Source organism: Fusarium oxysporum, chromosome IV (genome assembly GCF_013085055.1).
Source record: "Fusarium oxysporum Fo47 chromosome IV, complete sequence".
In the NCBI taxonomy this organism is placed as follows: Eukaryota; Fungi; Ascomycota; class Sordariomycetes; order Hypocreales; family Nectriaceae; genus Fusarium; species Fusarium oxysporum.
The window spans coordinates 30,001-55,375 of record NC_072843.1 but is presented as its reverse complement, the minus strand read 5'-3'; the positions used below and the strand labels follow the sequence as shown (position 1 = coordinate 55,375).

The 25,375-nt window shown below is 44.6% G+C and overlaps 5 protein-coding genes across 5 annotated transcripts; 4 read left to right on the top strand and 1 right to left on the bottom strand.

The window, feature by feature from the left end:
* The first annotated feature begins 1,927 nt into the window (after positions 1–1,927).
* Positions 1,928–3,638, top strand: FOBCDRAFT_317687 (exopolygalacturonase). The gene is made up of 6 exons (XM_059612009.1): positions 1,928–2,466; positions 2,526–2,606; positions 2,654–2,813; positions 2,861–3,210; positions 3,262–3,363; positions 3,414–3,638. The coding sequence occupies exons 1-6, from the start codon at positions 1,939–1,941 to the stop codon at positions 3,558–3,560; spliced, it is 1,368 nt and encodes a 455-aa protein (XP_059467034.1). The 5' UTR covers positions 1,928–1,938; the 3' UTR covers positions 3,561–3,638.
* A 293-nt stretch (positions 3,639–3,931) lies between these two features.
* Positions 3,932–5,717, top strand: FOBCDRAFT_317686 (fungal-specific transcription factor domain-containing protein). The gene is made up of 2 exons (XM_059612008.1): positions 3,932–4,673; positions 4,728–5,717. Exons 1-2 carry the CDS (start codon positions 3,936–3,938, stop codon positions 5,574–5,576), a joined length of 1,587 nt encoding a protein of 528 aa, XP_059467033.1. The 5' UTR covers positions 3,932–3,935; the 3' UTR covers positions 5,577–5,717.
* Positions 5,718–9,232: 3,515 nt separating this feature from the next.
* FOBCDRAFT_249230 (uncharacterized protein) lies at positions 9,233–12,486 on the top strand (the record flags this gene model as incomplete). The annotated part of the gene is made up of 4 exons (XM_059610877.1): positions 9,233–9,761; positions 9,811–9,861; positions 9,896–11,871; positions 11,959–12,486. The coding sequence occupies 4 exons, from the start codon at positions 9,233–9,235 to the stop codon at positions 12,484–12,486; spliced, it is 3,084 nt and encodes a 1,027-aa protein (XP_059464591.1).
* A 6,831-nt stretch (positions 12,487–19,317) lies between these two features.
* On the bottom strand, positions 19,318–20,559 carry FOBCDRAFT_238471 (uncharacterized protein; the record flags this gene model as incomplete). The annotated part of the gene is made up of 4 exons (XM_059610217.1): positions 19,318–19,364; positions 19,616–19,801; positions 19,925–20,297; positions 20,464–20,559. 4 exons carry the CDS (start codon positions 20,557–20,559, stop codon positions 19,318–19,320), a joined length of 702 nt encoding a protein of 233 aa, XP_059464590.1.
* A 1,068-nt stretch (positions 20,560–21,627) lies between these two features.
* On the top strand, positions 21,628–24,576 carry FOBCDRAFT_317683 (uncharacterized protein). Its single transcript, XM_054704058.2, has 2 exons — positions 21,628–22,812; positions 22,877–24,576. The coding sequence occupies exons 1-2, from the start codon at positions 21,828–21,830 to the stop codon at positions 24,502–24,504; spliced, it is 2,613 nt and encodes an 870-aa protein (XP_054560033.1). The 5' UTR covers positions 21,628–21,827; the 3' UTR covers positions 24,505–24,576.
* The last annotated feature ends 799 nt before the right edge of the window (positions 24,577–25,375 follow it).

The following is a 25,375-nucleotide window of genomic DNA, read 5'->3' as shown; positions in this document are numbered from 1 at the left end:
ACAGGAGAGGCTTTGATGGCTAGACCGACTAGTTCAGCCTCATCCATTGCGCCGACCTGTTTTGATTTAATATACAATAATATAGATAAGAAAACTTGAACGGCGCGAATTATATACAAGTTAAATGCATTACAAAAAGCCAACCCCAATGGTCCACCTGACATGAACAGCCTCAATCTCCCAGCTGTTCCCAGTTGTACGCCCCCACGTCTGCCTCATTTGTCAGAAAAGCTCTCAGTCATGTAAGCTTATCAAGAGAAGTTCGAAATCACGTGCCCCACGAATATCTACGCATATCCTGAAAGATAGGTCGGTCAACATCATGGCAGCTTTCATGCTGTCCCGTCTGCATAGTATCTCTAGTTTATTGCTTTCGATAAATATCGAGACTGGTATCGGTTTCGAAAAGATTTACATCACCGCCACAGATAAATTTGCCTTGGTTCCTTGAAGATTAATGGTAACTCTAAAACATCAGGGATTATATTGCTTTTATCCTGAAGTTCATTTCAGTGCATCTATATGGATAACTCTGAAGAATAATGCAACACATATGTAAATAGAGTGTTTAAGAACATATCCAAAAGTTCAACCCCTTTGAGTCCAACATTCTTATGTTAAGCCAATAAGTTGTGATGGTTAAAGCAGCAATCAAGCGAGTCGACTTCTACAAGCATGAGATGCTGTATCCATTGACCCATGGAAAACAGACTACGAAACAAAATAGCTTTTTTCGAGGACAGCCGATGGCCACAGCTTTAGCACGCGCTTCAGAGAAACCAACGTCAAGATGACACCTAGCCGCTTGAAAAATGCCGGCTCCAGTGACCGTTCGTTGTCGAGAGTGCTTGTTCATAATACGGCAGATGAGCCTCGTGGCCAAGTTCTCCGAGCGACTCTCTCGAATACGACATCTCATACAAAGGACAGGGATCTGACCATTGGAAAATATCACGATTGGTAGCTTGTTGATACATCTCCTCGGTACAGTTAATAAAATATCTCGGATAAATTGAGTACCAATAATGAACGTATAGTGAAGTCGGCGCTTGGGGGACTTTCTATGATCTCTACCCTGGGCGCACTCGCCGCCAAGTATAGACATGCATCCGGGCGATTACCTAAATGCACTGGTTTAACATTAGCGGCAGTGCGTTGAGAGAAATGTCATAAGAGCAAAGACGTACGGCTCTGGTATGAACAAGGTTTCAAGAGCAACAGATTTTAAGAGGAACTCCAGATAAAATATAGAGTACTGCAAAAAGAAGAAGCAGGAGCTAGAGAAAATTGTATACTTCGGCACTTTAAATTCTCTCATGCAATCAAGTTCTCGACCGTGTTGTGACAATTGGTTGGAGAACATCAAAAACCTCTTGTCAGTCCATCATGAACTTCGGTGTAAGATGGTGAAGTGGGGGTATTTTAGCATCCTCTTCAAGGGAGTTGAGACGAGGAACAAGCCTGACTGTAGACCTAGACATGATTTGAGCAAGCAGGGCCTTGCATACTACTCAATGTCATGCCCATAACATCCGATTCAACCGAGAAGACGTTAACATTTGGCTGCCAAGCTGGCAATCCGGCTCGTTCAATCTTGGGGTAGTTTGGGGGGTTTGGGGGATCTCCGGAAATGAACCAGTAGCAAGGGGAAACTCAAAATCATGGTAATGATGTTCATTGGCCAATTTGCGGAGAAAGCGATATTGAATCCTACCCCGCAATTTAAGTAAATGGCATCGTGGGGTAAAGCGTGGTTTGGAAACGATAGCGATCGGTGCCTGTGGATCTCACCTGAACTTTAGCCAGAATATCAGACATAGTTGTTCCACCAATAGCAATGTCTACTGTGAAAGATATCCAAAGGTCTGGTATAATATAAAGACGTGAGTTTGGCGTTGACAATATGTTTCGCCATCAGCAGCTCATTCAATAATCAACATGTTGTTCAATAACGTTCTTTCGGCGCTCGCCGTGTCTGCTCTTGTGTCGTCAGTTGTTGGCACCTCGTCTCGCAACTCGGCGTTACCCAAGAGGCCCCATGTTGAGGCTGCACCCTATGGTACAGGCAAAGCCTTTCCTGCCTCTCCCGCGCGATCTCGCAAGGACTTCTGTTATGTCAACCCCGGCAAGGGTAAGAATGTCGACGATGCTCCTAGCATTTTGAAAGCATTCAAGAAGTGCAACAAAGGAGGCACAATTGTTCTTGATCAGAAGTACAGCATTGCCTCGCCACTCGACTTGACCTGGCTCGCTCATGTCGATGTTATCATTACTGGAGAGGTCAACTTCAAATCCGACCCATACTACTGGGCAGACCACAGCTTCAAATATGACTTCCAGAACATGTCCTCGTTCTGGAAGATCGGCGGCAAGGACATCCATATTTATGGCGATCTGACAAAGGGGGAGTCTCTGCTTGATGGTCATGGGCAAGCTTACTGGGAAGAGATGGCTGTCAACAAGACTGTAAGTCGTGATATATCCCAGCACTGCTCCGTTTCCAGTCGATACTAATTGTCATAAAGTTACTGAGACCAATTCTGTTGACAATTGAAGACGCCCATGGTCTCACCATGTCAAACCTGCGAATGAGAAACCCGCCCAATGTAAGTCTCAGTTACATCAAGCATAGTCCTCTACTCACATGAATCAGTGGTTCAACATTATCATCAACAGCACGGACGTGTTGATCAGTGATTTAGACCTTGAAGCCAAGAGCTTGAATGGTGTCAAAATCGCCAACTCTGATGGTTGGGATACATACCGTTCCGACCGCATTGTTATCCAAAACTCCGTTATTGACAATACCGACGGTAAGTGGCCACTTGACCAGGTTCTATTCACCTTCTTACAACAGTAGATTGTGTGTCTTTCAAGCCAAATAGTACAAACGTGGTTGTTCAGAACCTCGTGTGCAATGGCTCTCACGGCATCAGTGTTGGCTCCCTGGGCCAGTATAAGGGTGAAACCGACATCGTGGAGAATCTTTACATCTACAACATTTCCATGTCCAACGCCAGCGATGGTGCTCGAATCAAGGTGTGGCCTGGTGTTGAGACTGCCTTCCAGAGTCTGTTGAACGGCGGCGGTGGTCTCGGTCGTGTCAGAAACGTGACATACGATACGTTCTACCACGAGAATAACGATAACGCTATTACCATTACTCAGTGTTATGGCCAGAAGAACCAGACTCTGTGCAACGAGTTTCCAGTAAGTTTGACTAGCATAAATGAACTACCTGTCACTGACAATTAATACCAGGCAAACTTGACTATTGAGGACGTCACGATGAAGAACTTCTGGGGAACAGTTTCAACGAAATACGACCCACGAGCCGGATCTCTTGTTTGCAGTGCACCCGATGTAAGCACACAATGCCAAGTACACAGTGGAGTTGACTGACATCATTACAGCGTTGCAGTAACATCGTGGCTGAGGATATTAAAGTCCAGGTTCCAAGCAAGAAGCCACCGGTCTACGACTGTCAGAACATCGACACGAGCACCTTGGATATTACATGCCGAGACCCAACCAATGCCAGGGACACAACCAATGGATAGGAACATCAGGCTGATCGACCTATAGTAATTCAAGATCTATATATATCACCCATAACGAAAACCTTGCTCTCTTGACTATGTATTCCATGTGCACACCTTATGGCCCATTGATTGGCGTGCTGGCCATTGTGAACCCACAATATACGGCGTTTAGATAAGCGTTTAGATAAAGGATTGATCCCACGCTAATGCAGATTGAGTATAGCTGTGCTTACTATGTAGCATTGGTTGTAGTTCCTTATGCTCAGCCCTACAGGGATGACGATTCCGGCACGGCGTAGGAAGGACTGGAAGGCTGCCTCCCTCGTTCTTATATCAACATGTATGTGCAGGTAGGATAGTTTTGCTTTGCTTGACAATTCGTTTGTAAATATCATGACGGAAGAACAGGAGGTTTCCCTATATCGCGGCGCGCCCTTCCCAAAGAAATGGCGTCGAAACCATCCACGTTCAAAGAATGGATGCCTTACCTGTCGCACAAAACGTAAGAAGTGCGACGAGGTTAAACCGATATGCACATCGTGTGAGAGGTCTCAGCAAGATTGCCTCTGGCCAAAGTCGGAAGAAAACCAACAATCAGACATGCAGCTCGGCGTGAACACAACACAAGCTAGCAGTTCCAGCCCACCACAAAACATCAGCCTTGCGGCATATGGTGTTCCCAACGTTCAATCAGGATCGAGAGCCGCAGCCACTTTATCCCCAAGAGCCGCTCCAACTTACGGAAATCTCGCCTATCTAAGCGACAACTCCCGGAGACTTTATCAGCACTACATAAACGTCACAGCCGAGATGCTGACACGTGGACCAAGCCTGGACGGGAACCCGTTTATACAGTACTTACTGCCGCTGGCGTCACATGATGCGCTGCTGTTGAACTGTGTCCTGGCCATTGGAGGAGCTCATGTCGTTATTAACGATACGTCGTCTAGTCGTGAAGGCGCCCGTGGCTTGGAGGTAGCTGCTCGTGGTCATTATGCCAACGTGCTATCTGGAATACAGAAGCTTTTGTATTATCGAACTGGACAGACCATCCACACACCAGAAGCCGACACAACGCCACCAAGTCCTTCCCGTGTCCTGCTTATTTTATTGCTCCTCTGCGTCTTCGATGTAAGTGAAATCGGAACAATCTTTAATGCGCAAACATTAACAGGACAATTTCAGCACGTCCAGGGCAGCTCCCGTAGTTCAATCTATCACCACCTCAAGGCAAGTCAGGAGTACATCACGCTTCTAACATCCGACCCCAATGCGCCTGATGAGTTGCGAAACTTGAGAGGGTTCATCCTGGAGCTATACGCGTATCACACAATGAAGCTCGCAATTACTCCTCGCAGCCTCACATCAAAAGAGTTTGTCGAGATCGACGCGTCCGTACATTCGCTTGATGTCCTTGATGGGTATAAATCTCGAGGATATCTGCTTGGTTTCGGAAAGCATTTATTCGAGTTGGTGCCAAAGGTTGCAAAGCTTGTTGAAGCCCGACGCAACGAGGAGCAGCAGAACGCTGAGAGGCCAACGGTCTTCACAAAGGAATACAAGTATCTGCTACAGAGATTGCATAGCGTTACCGAAGCCGCGGACGACAGCAATGGCCTCCGGCCTCACAAAGAGCGTGCTGGTGCGACAATGATATACCAAAACGCGTTGATTGTGTATTTACAGTCGGCCTTCCACCGGGACATGCTCGCCGACCCAGAACTAATGTCAGAGATTGAAGGACGGATTGATCAAATGATGCCCAATTTGAGAACTCTGTTTGTCAGCGAATCACCATATCGACGTATGCTTCTTTGGCCAGGCGTCATCATGGGTTCTTGTGCACGAAGCGACAAGCATATTGCAGGTTTCCAGGCAGGATTTAAAGCAAGGGCATCGGGGACGCCTGGTGCAGTAAAGACAGGAGCGCGGATTGTCGAGCTGTTATGGAATGACCCGGATCCGCGGGCATTTGGCCCAAGAGGCCTGTCATATATAATGACCAAGCATGGCATTAGCTGTAGTCTGTGTTAAGTATGGCCAGAGTGGTATAGTATTCTAAGCAAGTAGTCTAGACCAATTCCAACAGCCAAGGGTTTGACCCTGGTAAATCCACCCTTAATAACGCAGATTACGGTAAGCCATCGCAATAGATAAGCAGAGAGGATAAGCCCAAGAAGCAAAGTGTTTTCAACCATGATATTATAATAACAAGATAAATTAATATTAACTTATACTATAGAGATTTTCACAAATCTCAGCAAAATTTCTAGACAAGATAATGCAGCCAAAAACTTTACTCCCTATAAAATTTAAGCAAAACACCAGATTAAAAGCTGTATACCTTATACTTAAACCATTAAACCATTAATTCACAGACATAATGCCGAAAACTGCCCGAGATAAAAGTTTATCTCTGCCACTGCTAAGTTTGAGTTATTAACTTGGGTTTAGATAGGGAAGTGGATATATCGTGGCTTGACTAACTCTCCTATAACCAACTCCGCTTTAAACTCTCTAGCATTGCCTTACTTGAGAATAAATAAACTTGCAGCTTGGCTAGGCAGTATATCACTTGCCATCCTGCTATTAGGTAATACCCATTAATCCTTATGGGATCTTAAGGATTCCCTTGACTGGCTTGCTGTAACTCTTATGCTAAGTTTATTAATCACATCTATCATCGCAGTCATTGTAACAAAGGTGCTACTCTTTTCCTTAGGATATGGACAGGCTCCGGGGGGTCAAAACATGACTTAGATACTACTGATGTTAATTGGCATAGCTGTTATAGAGTTTATACTAGGTATACTTTTCTAGGCTAGCTATATCCCCCACCTATTAGCCTATAATATAATAGACATATAAATCATCGTTTTTATACCTAGTATAATTGCCATAGCTGGTTAGATAGGAAAATATCTAGGCATCTTAAAAAGTTATTAACTATTAAGATAAAAGTAAGGAGATGCCTCTCTACTTAGATAAAGGATATTTTCTCTTATTATTTTAATATATAAATTACCTTAATTATAGCTAAAATTAACATTTTCGCCGTATTACTATTATATATCTATCTATCTAAATAAAGTATATAAGTTTCTAAGGCATTATTAATATTACTTTTAAATATTACTCTATTCTATAAAGCTTAATATATACTATATAAGTATTAAATTTCATCTTTTCTACTTCCTACTTATTTTAAGTAAATTATATCCTCTAAAATCTATTAAAAAAGGATATTATAAAGTATTAGTATAAGTTAATAGCCTCTTAGTTAGTATTATACTTATCTTACTGTATTTATCTTAGTAGTAGATATAATTAAGAAAAAGAAGGTTTGGCATTCCTTGCTCTAGGAAGCAGTATTATCAATCTTAGGTGGTATATTCTTATAGCCTTATATAAGAACTTAAGTAATAATACTAAGAGCTTTATAATTACCTATAATAAACATACTAGGCTATGAATCTAAATGCCTCTAATTAAGACTGGTTATTATAGTTATACTTAAGTATAATAAATTAGTATTAAAGAGTTAATACTTAGGTAATAGTATAAGTATACTTAGGTAAAGCTTTAAAGGCCTCTTAATATAATATATAAGTCTTAAAACAATCTTACTTTATTATTAAATAATAATATTATTATTACTATATATAGGTATTATTTATTATATATCCTAAAGATAAATTTTAATATTTATTAATTATACCTTAGCCTCTATTTTACTTAAATTGCCCTTAAGAGGTATAAAAATATATATAGTGGCTAATTTAACTACAAGCCTAATACTCCTAGCAGGCCCTTATTATAACTTAATATAATTACTAAGATATAATTTCCTGACTTATAGAATAAGCTGCAGGAGTCTGCTAACTTTAAAAGTCTATATTAATTGCTATATATTACTTCTTATAAGTCTATTATATAGATTTTAAACAGCGCTTTGGGTTATTTAGTCTATTTTAAGGAATAGTATATATTAACAATAAAGCCATAGACATACATTCTACTAACAGGGCATGTTATCCTAGAAGAGTCTATATACACCCCTTATTACAAAACCTAATAACTTAAAATATATCTAAAGCTTAATAGGTTTTATAATCTATTTAGCCAGTCTTAGGTGTTTAGAGATAAACATTAACTATATATAATATATTAAAGAATATAATAAAGGACATAAAATAAATATAAGCAAGAATGGTTTAATGCTAAATTAGACCTAATAGCTTATAGTCTCTAAGTATTATTAGATAGTCTTATTAAGATAAAATAAAGGCATTATTAGACGGAAGGACGCACTTTGCCCCTATTACTTAACAGGATTATGCCTAACGCCAATAAAAATACCTGCCAGAGGCATATTAACTGTAGTCTTAGGGGCATTAGTAAGCCAGCTCTTAAGGTGCTTACTATATATATAACATAGATGCTTTATGCTCTAGCTCCTAGGTGCTTATAGTGGATATAATATTTAAGAAAACATACTATATGCAATATTATCTAACACCTAGGAGTGGTAAGACTTTATAGGCAGCCATGCTAATAAAGATATAAACTAATAGCTATTAATTATTAATGATGCTAGCGATCCTGAGCTGCCCTTAGGCTTAGGGGCTTGTTTATTCCTTCCTTAGCAGTTCGGAGGCATCTGTATTATTAACAATACAGATGCGCGAGATAAAGACCCCTAGATAAGCATATAGGAAGTATAATTAGGAGGGCCAAGAATAAGAATAAGATATATATAGTATGCATAGTGGATGTATAAGGGCAGTAATAAGAACGATGAAGGAGTGGTGCTAGCATCTTTCTCTAATATTATTGCAGCTTGTTAATATGATAGAGGTTAATGTTAAACTACTTAAGAAGGTAGTGAAGTCTAGCTATCGGCAAGTCGCAAGTAGCTGTGGTCACTTGCTCAAGCACAAGTGCCACTTAAATAGTTTCTGTGTAAGGGCAGTTACGTATAGAGCTTCAGTTATTAACTAATTTGCTCTGCGGTCATTCCTGTTTATTTGGGACACCCAGGGTAATAAAGGTGGAACTCGTGCACGCAACCACAAGATGTAGTGGCGTTTGTCACATATTGGCCAACGTTCATGATCCCCACAAAAGCAATCATCAGCGCCCAGAATCAGAACCAGTCGGAGAAAGCCGACATTATATCAAAAAAATCCTTTCAAGGCTGGGAAAGACTTTCATCTGCTTTCAGATAATCACATGGGAAGCATGTAATCAAAATTCCTTTAGTTCCTTCACACAGGATGTAGTCGACTTTGCTGCGTAGATTGGTTCCATATTGTAAGACCGTGGCCGCTGTGAAATATAGTTAGCGCAGGCACATACCCACTTTTAGCAAATCTAAGCCTATTCCAACACCATCAACGTCATTCAGGTCTAGAGTACCTCCTACTGTCTAATTAAATAAATATACCAAACTCGGGCATTTTATTTTATTATCGAGCCACAATTCGATGCTAAGAAAATGTGAGCGAGTCTTTCTGTCGAAGCTAGTGAATTCTCTGGCTCGGTAAATTTACAAATGACGGCCCGCATCACGTTATCCAAGGGAGCAGTGTGCCTAACGGAGAGCCTTATACATGAGTGGCTGAGCATGATAAAACGCGGGCTGCCCCTCATCCAAATCAAATGTTCTCACACCCATTATATAACTTATTATGGAGACCGCTGGCCTTGTCCTCGGAGTCGCTGGGCTCGCCGGACTTTACACCTCCTGCCTAGAAGTAGTCAACATAGTACAGACCTACAAGACATTCCGAACCGACTCGCATACTTTGAACACTAGATTCGAGGTCGCCAAAACCCTCTTCGAACAATGGGGTCTACGCGTAGGAATCAAGGACGGCAGGTTACTACCTTATCACCATTCCGGCCTCGACGACGAGAATACGTCTGCAAGGGTAATAGATTTACTACACATTATCATCAAGACCATCCGTGATGACAATAACATGCCTCCATACCGGACTGGGGCCGGGCGACGCGACGGCGAGCAGACTTATACTGGAATGCCTGGGTCGAGGCGACAGAAGCTTTTCTGGGCGATTTGGCGTAAAGGCATGCGCGTCGAGGAAGTAGAACTCTTCGAAAAGCTGGTGGATCAACTAGATAAACTGGTGCCTAGCCGGGAGAGGATGCACCTGATGGAAAAGCCGGATCCAGGGTGCATCGACGCGTTTACACAAGGCATGAAATTTACCAAAATGAAAGAGGCCTGTTGTCTGACCGATACTAGGGATCAAGGATATACAACGGATCCTGGCTCGGATTGAAGGTGAGAATAGAGGTAAGGTGTGTCATCGCTTCTTCCGAAGCTTTAGCTAACGTCCCCGGAGCCGAGATACGGCGCGAGCTCCACTTCTGGCTTGATGGTTCTCCAAATGAACGGTACCGCGACTCCCTCCAGAAACGACTGCCAGGTACATGCGACTGGATCCTCGACCGACCCGTGTTTCAGCGTTGGCTCGAGGCGGAGTTTCCCGCCGGGCCGAAGCTACTGTGGGCCCACGGGCCTGCAGGGTTTGGGAAGACAGTTCTCTGTGCTCAGATTGTTCAAAATCTCTCGCGGACTCCCGGCGCGCCCGTGGTTGAACAACCTTGGCCTACCTTCGACACGCCCGTCGCGCATTTTTTCTTCACTTCTGATCTCGAAAGCCGCAAAGACCCCTATTTAGCGCTGCGGTCGTGGATTTCCCAGATTGTGTCGCGCCATGACAAGGCATTCGAGCTCGTCCGCCAAAGATGGGAGCTCAACTTGGAACCCGCTACAGCGCGTGCAACGCGGGCAGATATCAGTGCTATCTTCACGCAGCTCCTCCACACCATTCCTGGCTGTACCTTTGTTGCTGACGGTCTAGACGAATGCAACTATTTAGATAATAGCAGCGCATTGGTCAAGAAATTTCTCCACGATGTTACAAATGCGGTTGTTGGCACGCATGCCCGAGTCCTTTTCGTCAGTCGCGACGAGCCCGAGATCCGACAAGCTCTTATTAAAGACGCGCCCAAGAGTTTTGCCGAGTACAAGATCATGCCCGAAGACGTCCGATCCGATACTGCTGTCTTCTCCCGGGACATCGTCAACAGGAAGCTCCCCAATAAGACCGATGACGTTCGGTCAACCCTTTCCGAAACAATGACTGATCGATGTCAAGGCCAGTTCCTCTGGCTGAAGTTCCAAGAAGAATCTCTTAGGGCAGGGATGAACAGAAAGCAACTTCAGCATGCCATCGAAGACACTCCCACTGGGCTTAACGATCTTTACGACCGCAACTGGGCCAGGATCACGCAGCTGAAAGAATGGGAAAAGAAGCGAGCCTTCGCCCTCCTGCGCTGGACCGCGTTCGCATTACGACCTCTGACTATTTCCGAGATCACCGAAGCCGTACTTATCGTTGAATCTGACGACCTGCTGTTAGAAGATCTACCTGATGCGGTGGATGATCACTATATCAATACCGAAATAGTTGGTCTCTGCGGCCCTCTCGTAGAGGTCAGGAATGACCCTAGCAATCCTTCTGCAGGTCAACGGACAGTGCACTTACCGCACTTCTCCATCAAACAGTACCTTCTTCATCATCTCCCAATGCCAGGCTGGATTCCACATAACGATCACTTGAAAACTTCTCATGAGAGGTTCCAGAATACTGTGCTTGCCAAGGCTTGCCTTCAGTATATCAGCTTGCGCCAAGTTTGGGACGGCGCTCTACCTGATATTCCATATCCTCTCGGCGTGTCTTTTAGAAGATATGCGGCAACGACCTGGCATCAGCATGTCGCCTCTGGGCTGCACAGCGACGCAGTAATCCTGAGGTTCTGTATGGGATTCTTGAGTAGAGACAATCCCACCTGGGACTCCTGGAGGACATTGATCGACTCAGAGGATCCAAAACTGCGGGGCACAGGCGTCGAGACTATTCCACCTGGCCCCTTGTACTATGCAGTAGACATGGGCTTGAAGGACGTGGCTATTTCCCTAATCACTGAACAAAACGTGAATGAGACAAGCACTCTGGGGAGGTCACCTCTTGGCATTGCTTGCACGAAGGGGTTCATAGAAGTTGTTGACCTAATGCTTCAGAATAGAGCCGATGTCACGGTTACGAATAATGAAGGATGGACACCACTTGTTGCGGCATCGTTTAATGGACATGTCGAGGTAGTCAAGCTGCTTCTCGAGAATAAGGCTGACATCACGGCTCCGGAGAATAGGGGAGGGACGGCAATCTATATGGCATCATTAAACGGACACATCGAGGTAGTCAAGCTGCTTCTCGAGAATAATGCTGATATTGCGGTGGCAGATTATAATGGGTGGACGCCAGTTATTGCGGCATCATTTAATGGATATGTCGAGGTAGTTAAGCTGCTTCTCGAGAACAAGGCTGACATCACGGCTCCGGAGAATAGGGGAGGGACGGCAGTCTATATGGCATCATTAAACGGACACGTCGAGGTAGTCAGGCTGCTTCTCGAGAATAATGCTGATATTGCGGTGGCAGATTATAATGGGTGGACGCCAGTTATTGCGGCATCATTTAATGGATATGTCGAGGTAGTTAAGCTGCTTCTCGAGAACAAGGCTGACATCACGGCTCCGGAGAATAGGGGAGGGACGGCAGTCTATATGGCATCATTAAACGGACACGTCGAGGTAGTCAGGCTGCTTCTCGAGAATAATGCTGATATTGCGGTGGCAGATTATAATGGGTGGACGCCAGTTATTGCGGCATCGTTTAACGGACATATCGAGGTAGTCAAGCTGCTTCTCGAGAATAAGGCTGATATTACGGTTGCAAATAATGCAGGGATGACACCAGTCAATGCAGCATTAGATAAGGGACACGTGGAGGTGGTTAAGCTACTTCTTGCGAATGGGGCCGATATCGTGGCTACAAATAATGCAGAATAGACACCAGTCATTGCGGCATCATCCAATGGGCACGTCGAGGCGGTCACACTATTGTTAGGGGTGCTCTGTACCGACGCCAGCAAACCGGATGACCCTGGCCGTACTGCCCTTTTTTCGCTTCCAGGTATGGGCAATCTCAAGCAGCACAAGTTCTCCTTTCCGAAGGGCGCGTCAACCCGTGCATCAGGGACTGGATGGGCCCAACAGCATTGTTTGCCGCGGTAGCGAATAGCCACCTGCAGGTGGCCAAGCTTCTTATCACTATCGGCGCAGCCGTTGAGATGCAGGCCGGCGTCGGTCTGAGTCTGCTATGGTGGGCGCTCCGCGCTGGTAACACTGAGCTGATCCAGCTCTTAGTGGAGCATGCTGAAACCCTAAGCTATCTGAACTTTCAATAACAAATCTAAATATCCATGATCATTGTATGTTCTCTCCCGCTTTTGCAACCCGTCCGTGGACTTGCTCTGCCCCCTCATACTTTTCCTTCGCCTATCGACACGAAACTAAATTCTTGCGCAATTCTGTCTACTCTTCATCGTCCAAGTGATCGTGACTCCCGGCGTTCTTTGACCGGTTGTTGCCCTTCTTGGTGGGAATAATGCCGTACCAGCTCGGTACTAGCTTGCATTTCTGGGAAATCCTTTGCTGTGAAAACAGTGAAGATGTCACTGTCGTCTTCAGAAAGCATCGGAAAATGCCGCACTTCTCTTGCACGAGCTGGATCAATTCTATTCAAGATAAACTTTAGGCGAAACTATCCGGGAGAACGGCATGATAGGAGAGTGGTGGCCCGACCGACACTGAGGAAGCACCTCCAACTTCGCTCCGTCGGGCTTTTAGTAAGACTGAAGTTATTGCATCACCCAAAGCGCTGTTTGCGGTATCCTTGGTGATTGTGTCGTGTAAATTGGACACGTCTTTCATCGTAGAAATTTGCTTTGGATCTGGTTATAGGAGGCAGGGTGATTCTGGACAGAACAGTAAGATATGACGCTGAGAGTTGTATTATTACGGCGACGATATTCGGACTTGATTGTGTTGCTCGATGTGGATATGAGAACTTCGTATGGGTACTTCTGGGCTGGATGAATATCTTTATCCAATGGCGAGATTAATGGCTCCTTAACTGTCCAGCTAGTGGTCGTGTGATATCGGTTATAACAGTCGTCAAGGTCCTAGCAAAAGTCCAATTCTCATCAGCATCGCTACTATCAATCACTTACTTAACGTAACAAATCAACTCAACCACATCTACCTTCACTCATCAGCTTAAGCCTCTCGACAACCCAGACAACAACATCTTCCCAGACTTTGATCGCTACTCGGACTGGACGATCTGCAAGGGAAAGATCACCAAGGACCGCTTCCCCAACCTTCAGGCTCCCAATCGTGACGGCGGCTGCGTCCGGTACTACCGGGGTATCGATGTGACAGGCGTCGTCACGGAGCAACACTTCTTCTTCAAGGATGGCTTCAAGAATGCCTGAGACTGTGCCGCTAAGTGTTTAGAGGAACCCAATAAGTGCACAAACTGGGTGTGGAAGCATACCTTTATGCCGGAGGATGGTGGCAAGCGATCGTGCACTCTGTACAGCAATCCCAGTCTGCCGACTGACGTTACGCTTAAGTACGACTTGGTGAACAGCAAGGGCTTCAACCTGTTGCAGGCTGCGAATAACCCGCAGGCTGGAGCTCCCGCGCCGTTGACTCTCCTGGACGCGGCTGGACTAGATAAAGCCGAGTGATGTCTTTATTATGCAGTACTATATCATAGACGACCCGGACCCATAGACTGTTCTTTCAGATGATTATTAAGGACTTAATGCATAGCGAAGTTAAATAAACTCTATAGCCAATAGGTAATATTAGGTCCCTAAGCTATTCTATCTTAATACCAATCTCCTTTTAAATAGTGTTTATAATATTTGCCTTAACTTAGATATATAGGAATTATATTAAATTATATTTATATAATTTTTATTAGTCTTCTAAGGATAACTAATTACTGCCTATATTCTTAGATATAAAACCTTATTATTCTTATAGCTATAGTCGAGACCTAGGGTTCTCTTTATATCTTTGCGAATTTTCTTATTACTCACTAAGGCTTTATAGACCTTATAAAACTCTTATTGCCCCTCCTCTGGCAGATATATACTCCACTCCCTGATAATACTTCTATATATCTAAAATAGAAATTTAAAATCCTTGAAGTCTGAATTCTTTTTTCTTAACATCTAGGTTTCTAGTTTTCCTTCTACTTGCCAAATTAAGAAAATTACAGGCACCTCTTTGCCTTAGGGAGTCTAGAAGTAAGGCCTAATTAGCTCGAATAAATCCTCCTGTCCTAAGATTAGTATATTAAGTTAGCTTACGTAATACCATCAGCTAGCATCTTACGTCCTTTTAATATAGATTAAAGCTTTCAGTTATATATACCTAAGAGTATAATGCCAGCGCCAATAAGTTATCCATTTTTGCCAATATCTATAAATATTATTTCCTAACTACTGCCTATTATTATATAATATAATAGTATGGCCCTAGGATAAGGTTAGTAACGACAGATTTATTTTAAAAAGTAACACATACCAGGCAAACAGGGCTAGGATTACCTTAACTTAGCTAACATCATTCGCCAACACCAGAAGATCCAGATTCCTAGTTTCCTAACGAGACCCTCGAAGCTTGAGCACCTATCCTCTAAACCAGGCATAATACTAACCGCTAAATGCTTCTTAGAGGCAGGAAGCAGCCTTAGTTATCTGCTTCAAAGTTACTCTTAAGGCATTATATTCAAGGTCTCTCAACTCCCTTGGCGAATCCCGACTAAAATATCTTGCCCCATTAGAACGAATACTTAAGCTGGCTATCTTTAAGTTCTAGGAAGAATATAATAAGATAAGGACTGAATATTTAGTTAGAGCTTGGTATTTTAATTACTATATATATAATTTATGGCATAAAACGCTGGTATAGATCAAGGTATTTATATATATAAAACACTCGCTGGATTTAATTTATATGATATAAATAGTATCAGAGGTCAGGGCCTATATGGGGTCTTTAACGTTTGGCGCAGTTAGTTATATGGTCAGAATGTGCAAGCGCTTGCTTATGACTCTTAGGTCACAGGAGTTGAGGCCGCGTTGAAATCCCTATGCTGCACCTGTCTTATAATGATTATTGGCTGATATAACTGCGCGGCTATGCGTTATCTTGACTACTTCTTGCATATAACGTTGACAAGAGCCAACAGATAGACAAAGCTATTACTCTCAGCGTTTTCTAGGTTAATCACCATAAAGAAGGCCCAGGGGAAGGGGATTTACAGAGGGAGCCGAATAGGGATAAGAAACCGGAGTAACAGGGCCGAGGTAATTGTAGTATTTTTTTATAGTCCAGCACCGATGGCCCACATATTACCGGCTATAGGGCGTCTCAGATAAAGCAACCTGTATTAGAGATTGCCAGAAGCCCGGTGTATTAAGATTAATTTCCTGCCAAATATACAACTAGGAAGCCTTGGTTCTAGGTTGAGTCGTGTTGTTTGCTGCTGTACCCAGAGACGCGAAAAGTCCACCCGCAGCCTCAATCTCGACCCAAGGAGCTTGCGAACGAAGCCGCTCACTATAAGGCCAGACCTTTTTTTCGGCATGACACGCGAGGCGCTCATGTAACAGGTTTCGTTAGTTCACTTTCTGAAGGGAGAATATCCTCGAGCATCATTTCGCGCTATACATCATGAGTCTGGTAGTGTGGTGACACCCGAAAGCAATATTAAAGTTGCTTCACCACCATGGCTCTTCTCATGCTATTTTTGTTCACATAGTGAATTTTTACGCTTGCTCCTCGTTTTCTGAAAGATGAGTCTGACCAAAATGAATGCAAAATTATGGTTCCAGAATCTCTTTATAACGCAGCCTCTTCTGCCTGTGTCACAGAGGACGGCACCATGCGTCCCCCCTATGTCCCACGTCTTGCCAGCTGGTCAGCACGACCAGAAACCGACTTCACCCAATACCATCGACAATATTAACACGGCCCCAAATCTGGCCACCTGTCAACATGCCCTGATCTGCGATACGATCCTCGCCGGCTACAAGAATGCTGTCATCGCCTGTACCGCTAACTGCAGGGCAAGCTTAGTCCGGCGGATTCGAGCCAATATGCGATGCTATGGCTCGACTAAAGCCTCTCTAAATGGTGTCGGACGACGCCGATTATTGAGTCCTCGATCGCCTCGAAAATTCCCCTGGGGTATGCGAAAGGGGCGACCTCGTCTTTCAAGGAGGGGCGGTCAAGGAGAGTTAAAGGGAACCGCCCCCGGTGAATAGCCTTATAAAAAGCTCTTTGTGACGTGGAGGTGCTCCACTGCTTACGGTTTAGTTGCATAGCTTGTGGATCCTATGACGGATCGAAACGTCTATCTCTACCCCAGATGAGGTTGCATCACATCGTCTTGAGAAGAACTCGGGATGTAACTTCGTAGCCCCTCTGCTAAAGCTGGAGTGGTGGTGTAGATTTCCATGACGCTAGGAACGGGCCGGACACTGGTCTGGTGGAGGCATCGAAATGGCACCTTAACCATTGGAGTTAGAGCTTCCAACATGAGGATTCCATGGTCGTGTATTTTTAGAGCTGTGTGAAAATTATGAAGAAGTGCAAAAGGATGAGATATTATACTGTATTATATATGAGCAAGTATTCCGCAGTGACCTATGCTCATCCCCTTATTCTCCAATTTGTGGAGTGCATGAAGAATCAGTGGGAGCAACTGTATTAATGCGTCTAAGCTGTTGAACGGAACACAACATCAGTGCCGTCGGCACGGGGATTGATCCGGCCGGGCAACCGATCTTGTGTGGCACGTGACTTGACACGTGCCTGTCACAAGCGGATCTTATCCGATGACACAAGTGACGTGTGTCACACCATCGCGGATGAATGCGGGGTGATGCAGCCACAACGTTGATTGTCGGGTAAAGGTGGGGCCGCTGCAAAGGGAACATCTGTGATTGGCTTGATTGTTGATATGTGTGGCATACGGATGTGCCTCGCTAACAAAGAAGGATATCATGAGTTTAATTAATCAAAGGAGTCAAACGCATCGTCCGACGGAAGGGAGGATATGTTGTCAAAAAACAACACATGCGTGGCTGTCGCACAATACAGCAAGCAGATATTCAAAGCGGCCCTCTCCGGCGAAAGCCCGGAACATAATATTCCGCTCCTGATTCACTTCTATAAGTAGGATTATCTTCCCTTAAGGAAGAGATCAAGCAATTCAATATAGCAACTTCTGCACATGGTGTTTTACCTATCATTGTGACTGCAGAAGCAACCACAGAGTTGTTTACTTGTGCGTTGACTTTCCCTATTTGGTTATTGACTTATTGTTTCGTTGTTACTAGTGGCTTACCTTATACAAACTTTGCAATCATCTTTTTGGCCGATACAGATTGCTTCAAATAAGTAAGATGTAGTTTATTGGAAGGAATTAATTAAAAAGTCCCCTCCTACATTATAGTATATTTTTTTACTTCGTGCATCGGTGTGGCTGAGTCGTGGTGCGTCAAAGTCTCTTTTCTCGTTCTATCTGAACCCAGATGTCAACCCGGACCCTTCCAACCATCATAGATTATTATCAGAAAAACCGAAAGAGGGAGGTGCATGGGCCGCAAAAAATGGTATTTGGTGCCATTACAGTGGTAATTGGTTCAGTAGGGTCAGCCCAAGTTCTTCGCCACTGCTGCTACGAGTTTGGCAGCTGACCACCTCCGCAAGTGTGTGAATGGGACGTCGCGAGCTTGAGCACCATTGACCAATATAGGTTCCACAGGATCTTCGAGAGCAGTCAAGGCGTTGATACAGACCCGTCTATCGATGAATCTGAACGGCCCAAGCAACGGCGCTTGCAGTACAGCGCCGTGCCGCGTGCTAGAGTCAAGATGATCCGAGAACTGAGTCTAAGAAGGACGAGGTCAAGCGGGAGCTTTTAGGCGCCCTCATTAGAATCCATCTAGGGGTCCCTGCGGCCGCCTTTTTCTTTCAGCTTGGTACCTTGGTTCGCGAATAGCTGCATTCATGGAGGTAGCAATGGGGATCCTCCTGCTGGCGACGTAGAGCGAATATTACATCTCCGTTCATTTAAAAGTCAGTCTTCCATGCGCCCTTCAGAACCGAAGATGAAGATGACTCCATGTCGCAGGCATTCCAACGTAACTTTTCGTCGTCTCATCCTGCCGGATCAAGCAACAAACATCAAACTGCGTAAGGCAACCCGGATTGGAGATGCGTATTCAGGAGCATGGGTATTTGGCCTAGAAGCCATCTAACAATATGCAAAATCTCTCATCTCTGTGTATGCGACGCATGTGTAGTTGGAAGGTTCGCGATATGAAAACTATTGCCTCAGCGACCTTAGACAATATCTAAAAGAAGTATAACTTACATTCGTAGATATAGCAGACCGCCTTGGAAAAGTCATATAATCCTAAGAGGGCTTTAGATATTATCTTAAATAAATATACTATATGGCTATTGCAATTATATATAATATGACGTGCACTTTGACTGCGTAACATATTAACTTGCTTATTATGCAATGCTATTCTAGTTTGAATAATAGCATGCTATGTAAGCTGTGGCTTGCGTTGACGAATATTATCCGCTGTCTGGTTCTGGCCGCGTTCCTCGTCGTGGCTCGGTTCCTCAAGGAGCAGGACAGACCCCATGCGTTCTTCCACCTCATCGCTTGTTCTCCGCTTCTCTATCTCGACTGACTTGTTGGTCGCCGTGATATTTCTCGTCCTGCTTCCAGGTCTCGCGTCACTTATACGATTTAAGGATGATGGAACGGGCGCGGATAAGAATTTCTTCCCAAATAATAGTTCAAGGAAGGGCAGGAGCATAGGGATGCAGGCGGCGACTATGACACTGTTTGTCTCGATACTGCGAATAATAGGAATAGGTTAATGGCAATATGCTAAATTATATTAGGAAGACTACCTACGTTATCCAGATCACGAGGCTCCCTGAATCATCTGGTCACCCAGGACGTCGTCAGTAAGGGTGTCGATGTTGTGCTGTTAAGCGGAGGGTGCGAGCTCACAAGTATAATCTGTACCATCTCCCATACTTGGAACTTCCATGACCTTGCGTACGGCAGCACAGCCAGCACTTAGCGCAGATATCAGTCCGTGTCGTGACTTGACGGGGAGTAGCTCGCGGCAGGATACAAACCAAGCACCAAAGCCAAGGGCTACGCTGAGGGCCAGTTTCTTTTTCAGATGCATATGTAGGGACCATAACACTATGGCTGGGTATATAGCGAGGTAGAAGTCAACCACAGCCGAAAATGCTGCCGTTTGGCCACCCATTACATTAGTATATCAGACACCTCTCCTTCCGCTCCCGAGAATAAGGGCCCACTTACATCCCACAACAACCGAATAGACGATTGTACCAGTCGAGCTACGGCACTTGGCAGGGGCATATAAAGTCCATCGAGCCGATGGCGGGTCGCATTCTGAGTAGTGGACGCCGAAGGCGCCGAGCATGAGGACAATGTTTGCGATTGGGAGGCTCCAAAGCAACCGCCTATGCAGAGGTGATGGGAAGAGGATCTTGATCAGTAGATTGACGACGGCGAACTTGGGTAGCGCGAGCGACAGCACGCCTGGGACCAGGCCGACCATGAAGAAGAATATAGAACGATCGAGTTCGGCGACTGTCAGCGTCGCCTCGTGGCGGCCGCTGCCGGCTAAGATAGCGGCAGTCCAGCAGCCTACGTAGGCGAATACGAACCCCTATTGAGCGTTCAGCAGTTGTTCCTGTTCCATCGCCTGTGGTTGCTGAAGTGGGGTAATTGCATTATAGAGAACAGAACAGGGAACCGACAAGAGACAGAATTATAACGTAGTCATCGATGGCTAAGTGACCGAGCTTCTTATACCTCGAAAAGACCCTGCCTACGACAGTGAGGGATGAAAGGGCAGTGAATGAGTACATAACTGCCATCATAGCAGGGCCTTTGTTCTGAGCCGCGATATCAGGCGGAAGCGAATGCATCGCTGGCATTCGCTTCCTGGCATTCCACCTTGGGATTTTTTTCCCCCTTGCCCTTGTCGGACGCAGTTGAAGCCGAATGCTGGCTTAACCTTGGAAAGTCGTCAGGTGCCGTAATGGAGAGGTTCGAACCATTAAGACGACAACTAATAAATACACCCGGTGTGATATTTTATAAGGCAATTGCAAAGGAAATAAAGATCAGCAAGCACGGGCCCATGCCTAAATAAACATGACGTTTAAAAGCATTGTTTTGAGCGAGTTAAGTTATGATTGTGCTTGTGAGAGGCTGGGGTGCTGAAACTATTCAACGCCACATACTTCAGCCTTACTTCATTGAGTGCCACAGGCCTCTATTAGGATCAAGAGAGGTATAGGCCAGAATCCGAGTCAATGGACTATCTTTACTCCGTATTGGATTTATATTTAATTCGTTTAGGTTCTGGTCGATACCTTATTTGCTTTGAAGCGTAAGCAATTCACAGACACATATTAGGCTCATATACAGTATAGTAATTTTCAGATTCAGTTACAGTACCACTCACTTACACAAATTTAAGCTAGTGGAGTCAGTGTGGGGCGGCACAGTACGCGAGAATACTGGCTATGGTTACTTTCCAGAGCCCCGAGACCTAAAATGATGCCTAAGGCATTAAAATGATCGTTGAAGACCGGGTAAGCCAGTAATGCTGACATAGCACGTCCGAATTCGCTATCCCCTTTCTCAGCACGGCTAGAATAAGTCTTTCCTTAGACATCGTCCATTGCTCCCCCCTTCAGTGAGCATCACGTGATATAACTCTTTGTCATTCATCAAAGACTGCTTTCTATCACTAGCGACGTATATATGCCAAAAGCCTTGTCTCCGAGTTCATAAAAGGGTTTTTGTAATTTAATAGACAGGCGTTCAAGACAGCCAGTTATCTCACTTATTAAATATAATTTGCAGAGCCCCTCAATGGAGTTGTATCCTGGTCGAGATCTTGTGCTAATTGGTCTCAGTCGCTCCAGGATAGCCAGAAGAATCTTGACCCTTATGTAATGGAATTTCTTTCCTCCAGGGTGTCTTTATCAGCATAACACACAGCTAGCTAGTTGGATACTCAGCCCTTCTATGTGCGGGGTATCTTGCTGACTGCATCTTTCGCTGATCGAGTACGATAGTCCTACATATCGCTCCGAAATGATTTAATCTGAGAGAATTTCGAATCATACTTTCGGTCGCCTCTGTGACGTTTGTGCCACGTTATGCGGCAACAGACTGCGACAAGATGCCGATCACACAAAGACACCATGCCGGTCAAACGGGCATCCTCGACCCCAAAGACTACAAGGTTGCCTGGATCGCTCCACTCGAGATCGAAGCTAGGGCTGCCATCCATTTACTAGACGAACGGTACCGCGGCCGGTTTCCCGTCGACCGCGGCGACGACTATGTATTTCAAGCAGGTGCCATGGGCGGCCACAACATCGTTATCGCGACTCTGCCCGCAGGCCAGGAATACGGCACGGGCTCTGCGGCTGCACTTGCAGGCCAGGTGAAAAAGTTCTTCCCTAACCTCTGGTTTAGCCTGCTCGTCGGCGTGGCAGCAGGGCTTCCTGACCTTCCTCGTGTCCCAGCGCGTGATATCCGACTGGGCGACGTGCTTGTCGGCCTTCCTGTTGGTGAGAGTGCTGGACTGGTCCCGTATGACCTCGGCAAAGAAACGGAAGACGGATTTCAACCTCTCCAACTTGGCCACAGCCTCGCCATGACTGAACCAATTGTGCGATCAGCCATTGGTAGCATCAAGCTCGAGGCGCCGTATGACACCGAAAAGTTTTTGCCATACTACGAGAAGATACGCAACTGCGAGCATGCGACTGGCACATTTACCGATCCAGGGCAAGACAACGACATCCTATATCTAGCTTGTGATAATGGACAAGAGGAAGTCGTTGAACGTTCTCAACGACCAAACCAAGACTATCAACGCACTCGAGTGTGGTATGGCCCAATTGGGTCAGGAGATAAGCTGTTGAAGAACGCACAAAAACGAAATGAACTAAGGGACAAATATGGTATCATTGGCTTGGAGATGGAAGCAGCAGGAACCATGAATCGAATCCCAGTCGGTGTCATCCGAGGGGTATGCGACTACGGCGATCGACATAAGAACAAAGACTGGCAGCCGTATGCGGCAGCGATGGCGGCTTCGTATGCTAGAGCGTTGCTTGATGAGATCCCCTCAAGTGATAGAACTGTAGACTTGACTAGTGAGTAAGCATTAAAAAGAAATTGAAGCTATATAGATAAGAATGATTATTGACGATACGCTAGAGGAGGTCTATGAACGGTGTTATTATATTCCGTTTACTAAGAATCCACGTTTCACTGGCCGCTTAACCATCCTAAGCGCCTTGGAAGATAAGTTCTTCGGCCCGGATCAGAGTCAGAAAATGGCACTAGTCGGACTTGGTGGAGTCGGGAAGACTCAAATCGCCCTACGTTTTGCCTATCAGATGAAGGAGAAACGACCAGAGTATTCGATCTTCTGGGTGCCAGTCCTGAGCGATGAAACTGCAGAACGTGCTTATGTAGACATCGCAAAGAAGCTTCGATTACAGAAGAGCAGCGAAGACGACGATGTGAAAGATTTGGTCTGTCAGCACCTCAGCTCAGACGAAGCTGGAAAGTGGCTCTTGATTATGGATAATGCTGATGACGAGGAACTTATCTTTGGATCTGCCCACAAGCCAGGGTTGGAACAGTATTTACCCCAGAGCGAATATGGGATCGTCCTATTGACGACGAGGTCTCGGCAAGTCGCCGTAGAGCTCGCGCAATCCGACGTAATTGATGTCGAGCAAATGGATCAGGAAGAGGCGACAACCCTCTTTGAGAAGTCTCTGATCCAAAACCAGCTGCTTCAAGACGAGACATCGGTCATTGAACTACTTACATATCTATCCTTTCTCCCGCTGGCTATTACGCAGGCTGCCGCATACCTCAATCAGACCAGAGCGCCCATAAGGATATATTTAGGCCTCTTAAGAAACGCCGAGGACAACGATACGAGAGTCCTTGATAGAGAGTTCAGAGACAACACCCGATATAGGGGCTCTCAAAACGCTGTAGGAGCAACATGGATTGTATCTTTCCGTCAGATCCAAAAGTCAAATCAACTTGCCGTTGATCTATTGTCATTCATATCATGTATAGAGCCGAAGGCGATTCCCCAGTCGATATTACCTGATGCCGAGGCTGATGAGTTGGAATGGGCCATTGGTACACTTTGCAGTTACTCATTTCTGGTTCGTAGAGAAGAGAGTAATGTGTTTGACATGCACAGTCTTGTACACACGGCAACGCGGGGTTGGATTGACAAGCAGGACCGGGAGATTCAGGTATCGAACGATGCGATATGCCACCTTGCAGCGAGGTTCCCCACAAGAAACGATGCTCACTATGATTTTGGAAGGCAGTATGTACCACATGCGATGCGACTGCTGAACCGGACTCATGGAAACAAGACAGTTGAAAGCTACCAGCTTTTTGGAAAGGTCGGAGTCTTCCTTTACATGGATCGACGATTCAAAGAAGCAATAAGGTGTTTGGAAGAGGTGTGTTGGTGGAGACAGGGCCTCCATCCTGCAACAGATGCTGCTCGACTAGCATCAGAGCAAGCACTTGCAACCGCATACCTCAGTGACCGACGAATCAAGGATGCAATTGAGATTCTCGAGCATGTGGTGGCAGTTCGGAAGGAGATGCTAGATGAGAAAGACCATGATCGACTAGCATCAGAGCAAGCACTTGCAATAGCATACCTTGACGACCGACGAATCAAGGATGCAATTAAGATTCTCGAGCATGTGGTGGCAGTTCAGAAGGAGATGCTAGATGAGAAAGACCATAATCAACTAGCATCAGAGCAAGCACTTATAACTATATACCTTAATAACTAATAAATTAAGGGTGTAATTAAGATTCTTAAGTATATAGTTATAATTAAGGTAGAGATACTAGTAAAGGATAACCCTAGTTAATAGTTATTTATAAGTTTATTATAAGACTATTTTAAAAGCTTAAAAGTATATTATAATAATAATAATAATTAAGGTATTAATTCTTTAAGGGTAAGATAAATAAGATACTTTTTCTAGCTTATATATTATAAACCTAGTTAAGTAATTAAAATCTAGGGTTTTTTTTATTTTTATTTTTAATACTTATATAAATATAATATTTATAACTATAAAATATATTTTAAAGTTTTAAATAAAATAAAATTAATTAAAAATAAGTTTTAAATAATATCAATAATTATTATATAAATATATTTCTAGCTAATTAGGATTAATTAATATAATTATATTATAAAAAATAAAGCTAGTTTTATAAACTTATTTTATACTTTATATCCTAAGTATTATCTAACTATTTTTATCCTTAACTTGTGTTTCTTCTACTGCGTTGTCTTACGACCTGATCCAATCTATTACTAACCCGCCGAGCCAGCCTCGGTCCGCTAACATTCATAGTTTTTCCCCGAACGCCAAAACCTTCTTTTCTTAATTTGCCTTTTCCCCCCTCTATTCCCCCTAACCTCCCCTCCTTCATCCCGCGATAGCCCTCGATTCTCACGATAGAACATTTACACCGTCAATTCGACCAACTGGACCTCGCATTTCAACTCCATAAACCACGCCCAGTATGCACCGTTGTCGCCGCCCAATGCTATGTCGTTGATGAAGGCCTTCTGCTGCCTCGATACGCCGTGACCTCGTTCTAGGCGATCGGCTAGGTCTTCCAATGCCTCCATCTGGCCTGCAATGT

What these genes read in the sequence shown, in the direction of transcription:
- FOBCDRAFT_317687 (XM_059612009.1), top strand. Translation starts at nt 1,939, where the DNA reads ATGTTGTTCAATAACGTTCTTTCGGCGCTCGCCGTGTCTGCTCTTGTG. An exon ending in AGATGGCTGTCAACAAGACT is followed by an intron (nt 2,467 to 2,525) that starts GTAAGTCGTGAT and finishes ATTGTCATAAAG; the next exon opens with TTACTGAGACCAATTCTGTT. An exon ending in CGTTATTGACAATACCGACG is followed by an intron (nt 2,814 to 2,860) that starts GTAAGTGGCCAC and finishes TTACAACAGTAG; the next exon opens with ATTGTGTGTCTTTCAAGCCA.
- FOBCDRAFT_317686 (XM_059612008.1), top strand. Translation starts at nt 3,936, where the DNA reads ATGACGGAAGAACAGGAGGTTTCCCTATATCGCGGCGCGCCCTTCCCA. An exon ending in TGCTCCTCTGCGTCTTCGAT is followed by an intron (nt 4,674 to 4,727) that starts GTAAGTGAAATC and finishes GGACAATTTCAG; the next exon opens with CACGTCCAGGGCAGCTCCCG.
- FOBCDRAFT_317683 (XM_054704058.2), top strand. Translation starts at nt 21,828, where the DNA reads ATGCCGATCACACAAAGACACCATGCCGGTCAAACGGGCATCCTCGAC. An exon ending in TAGAACTGTAGACTTGACTA is followed by an intron (nt 22,813 to 22,876) that starts GTGAGTAAGCAT and finishes ACGATACGCTAG; the next exon opens with AGGAGGTCTATGAACGGTGT.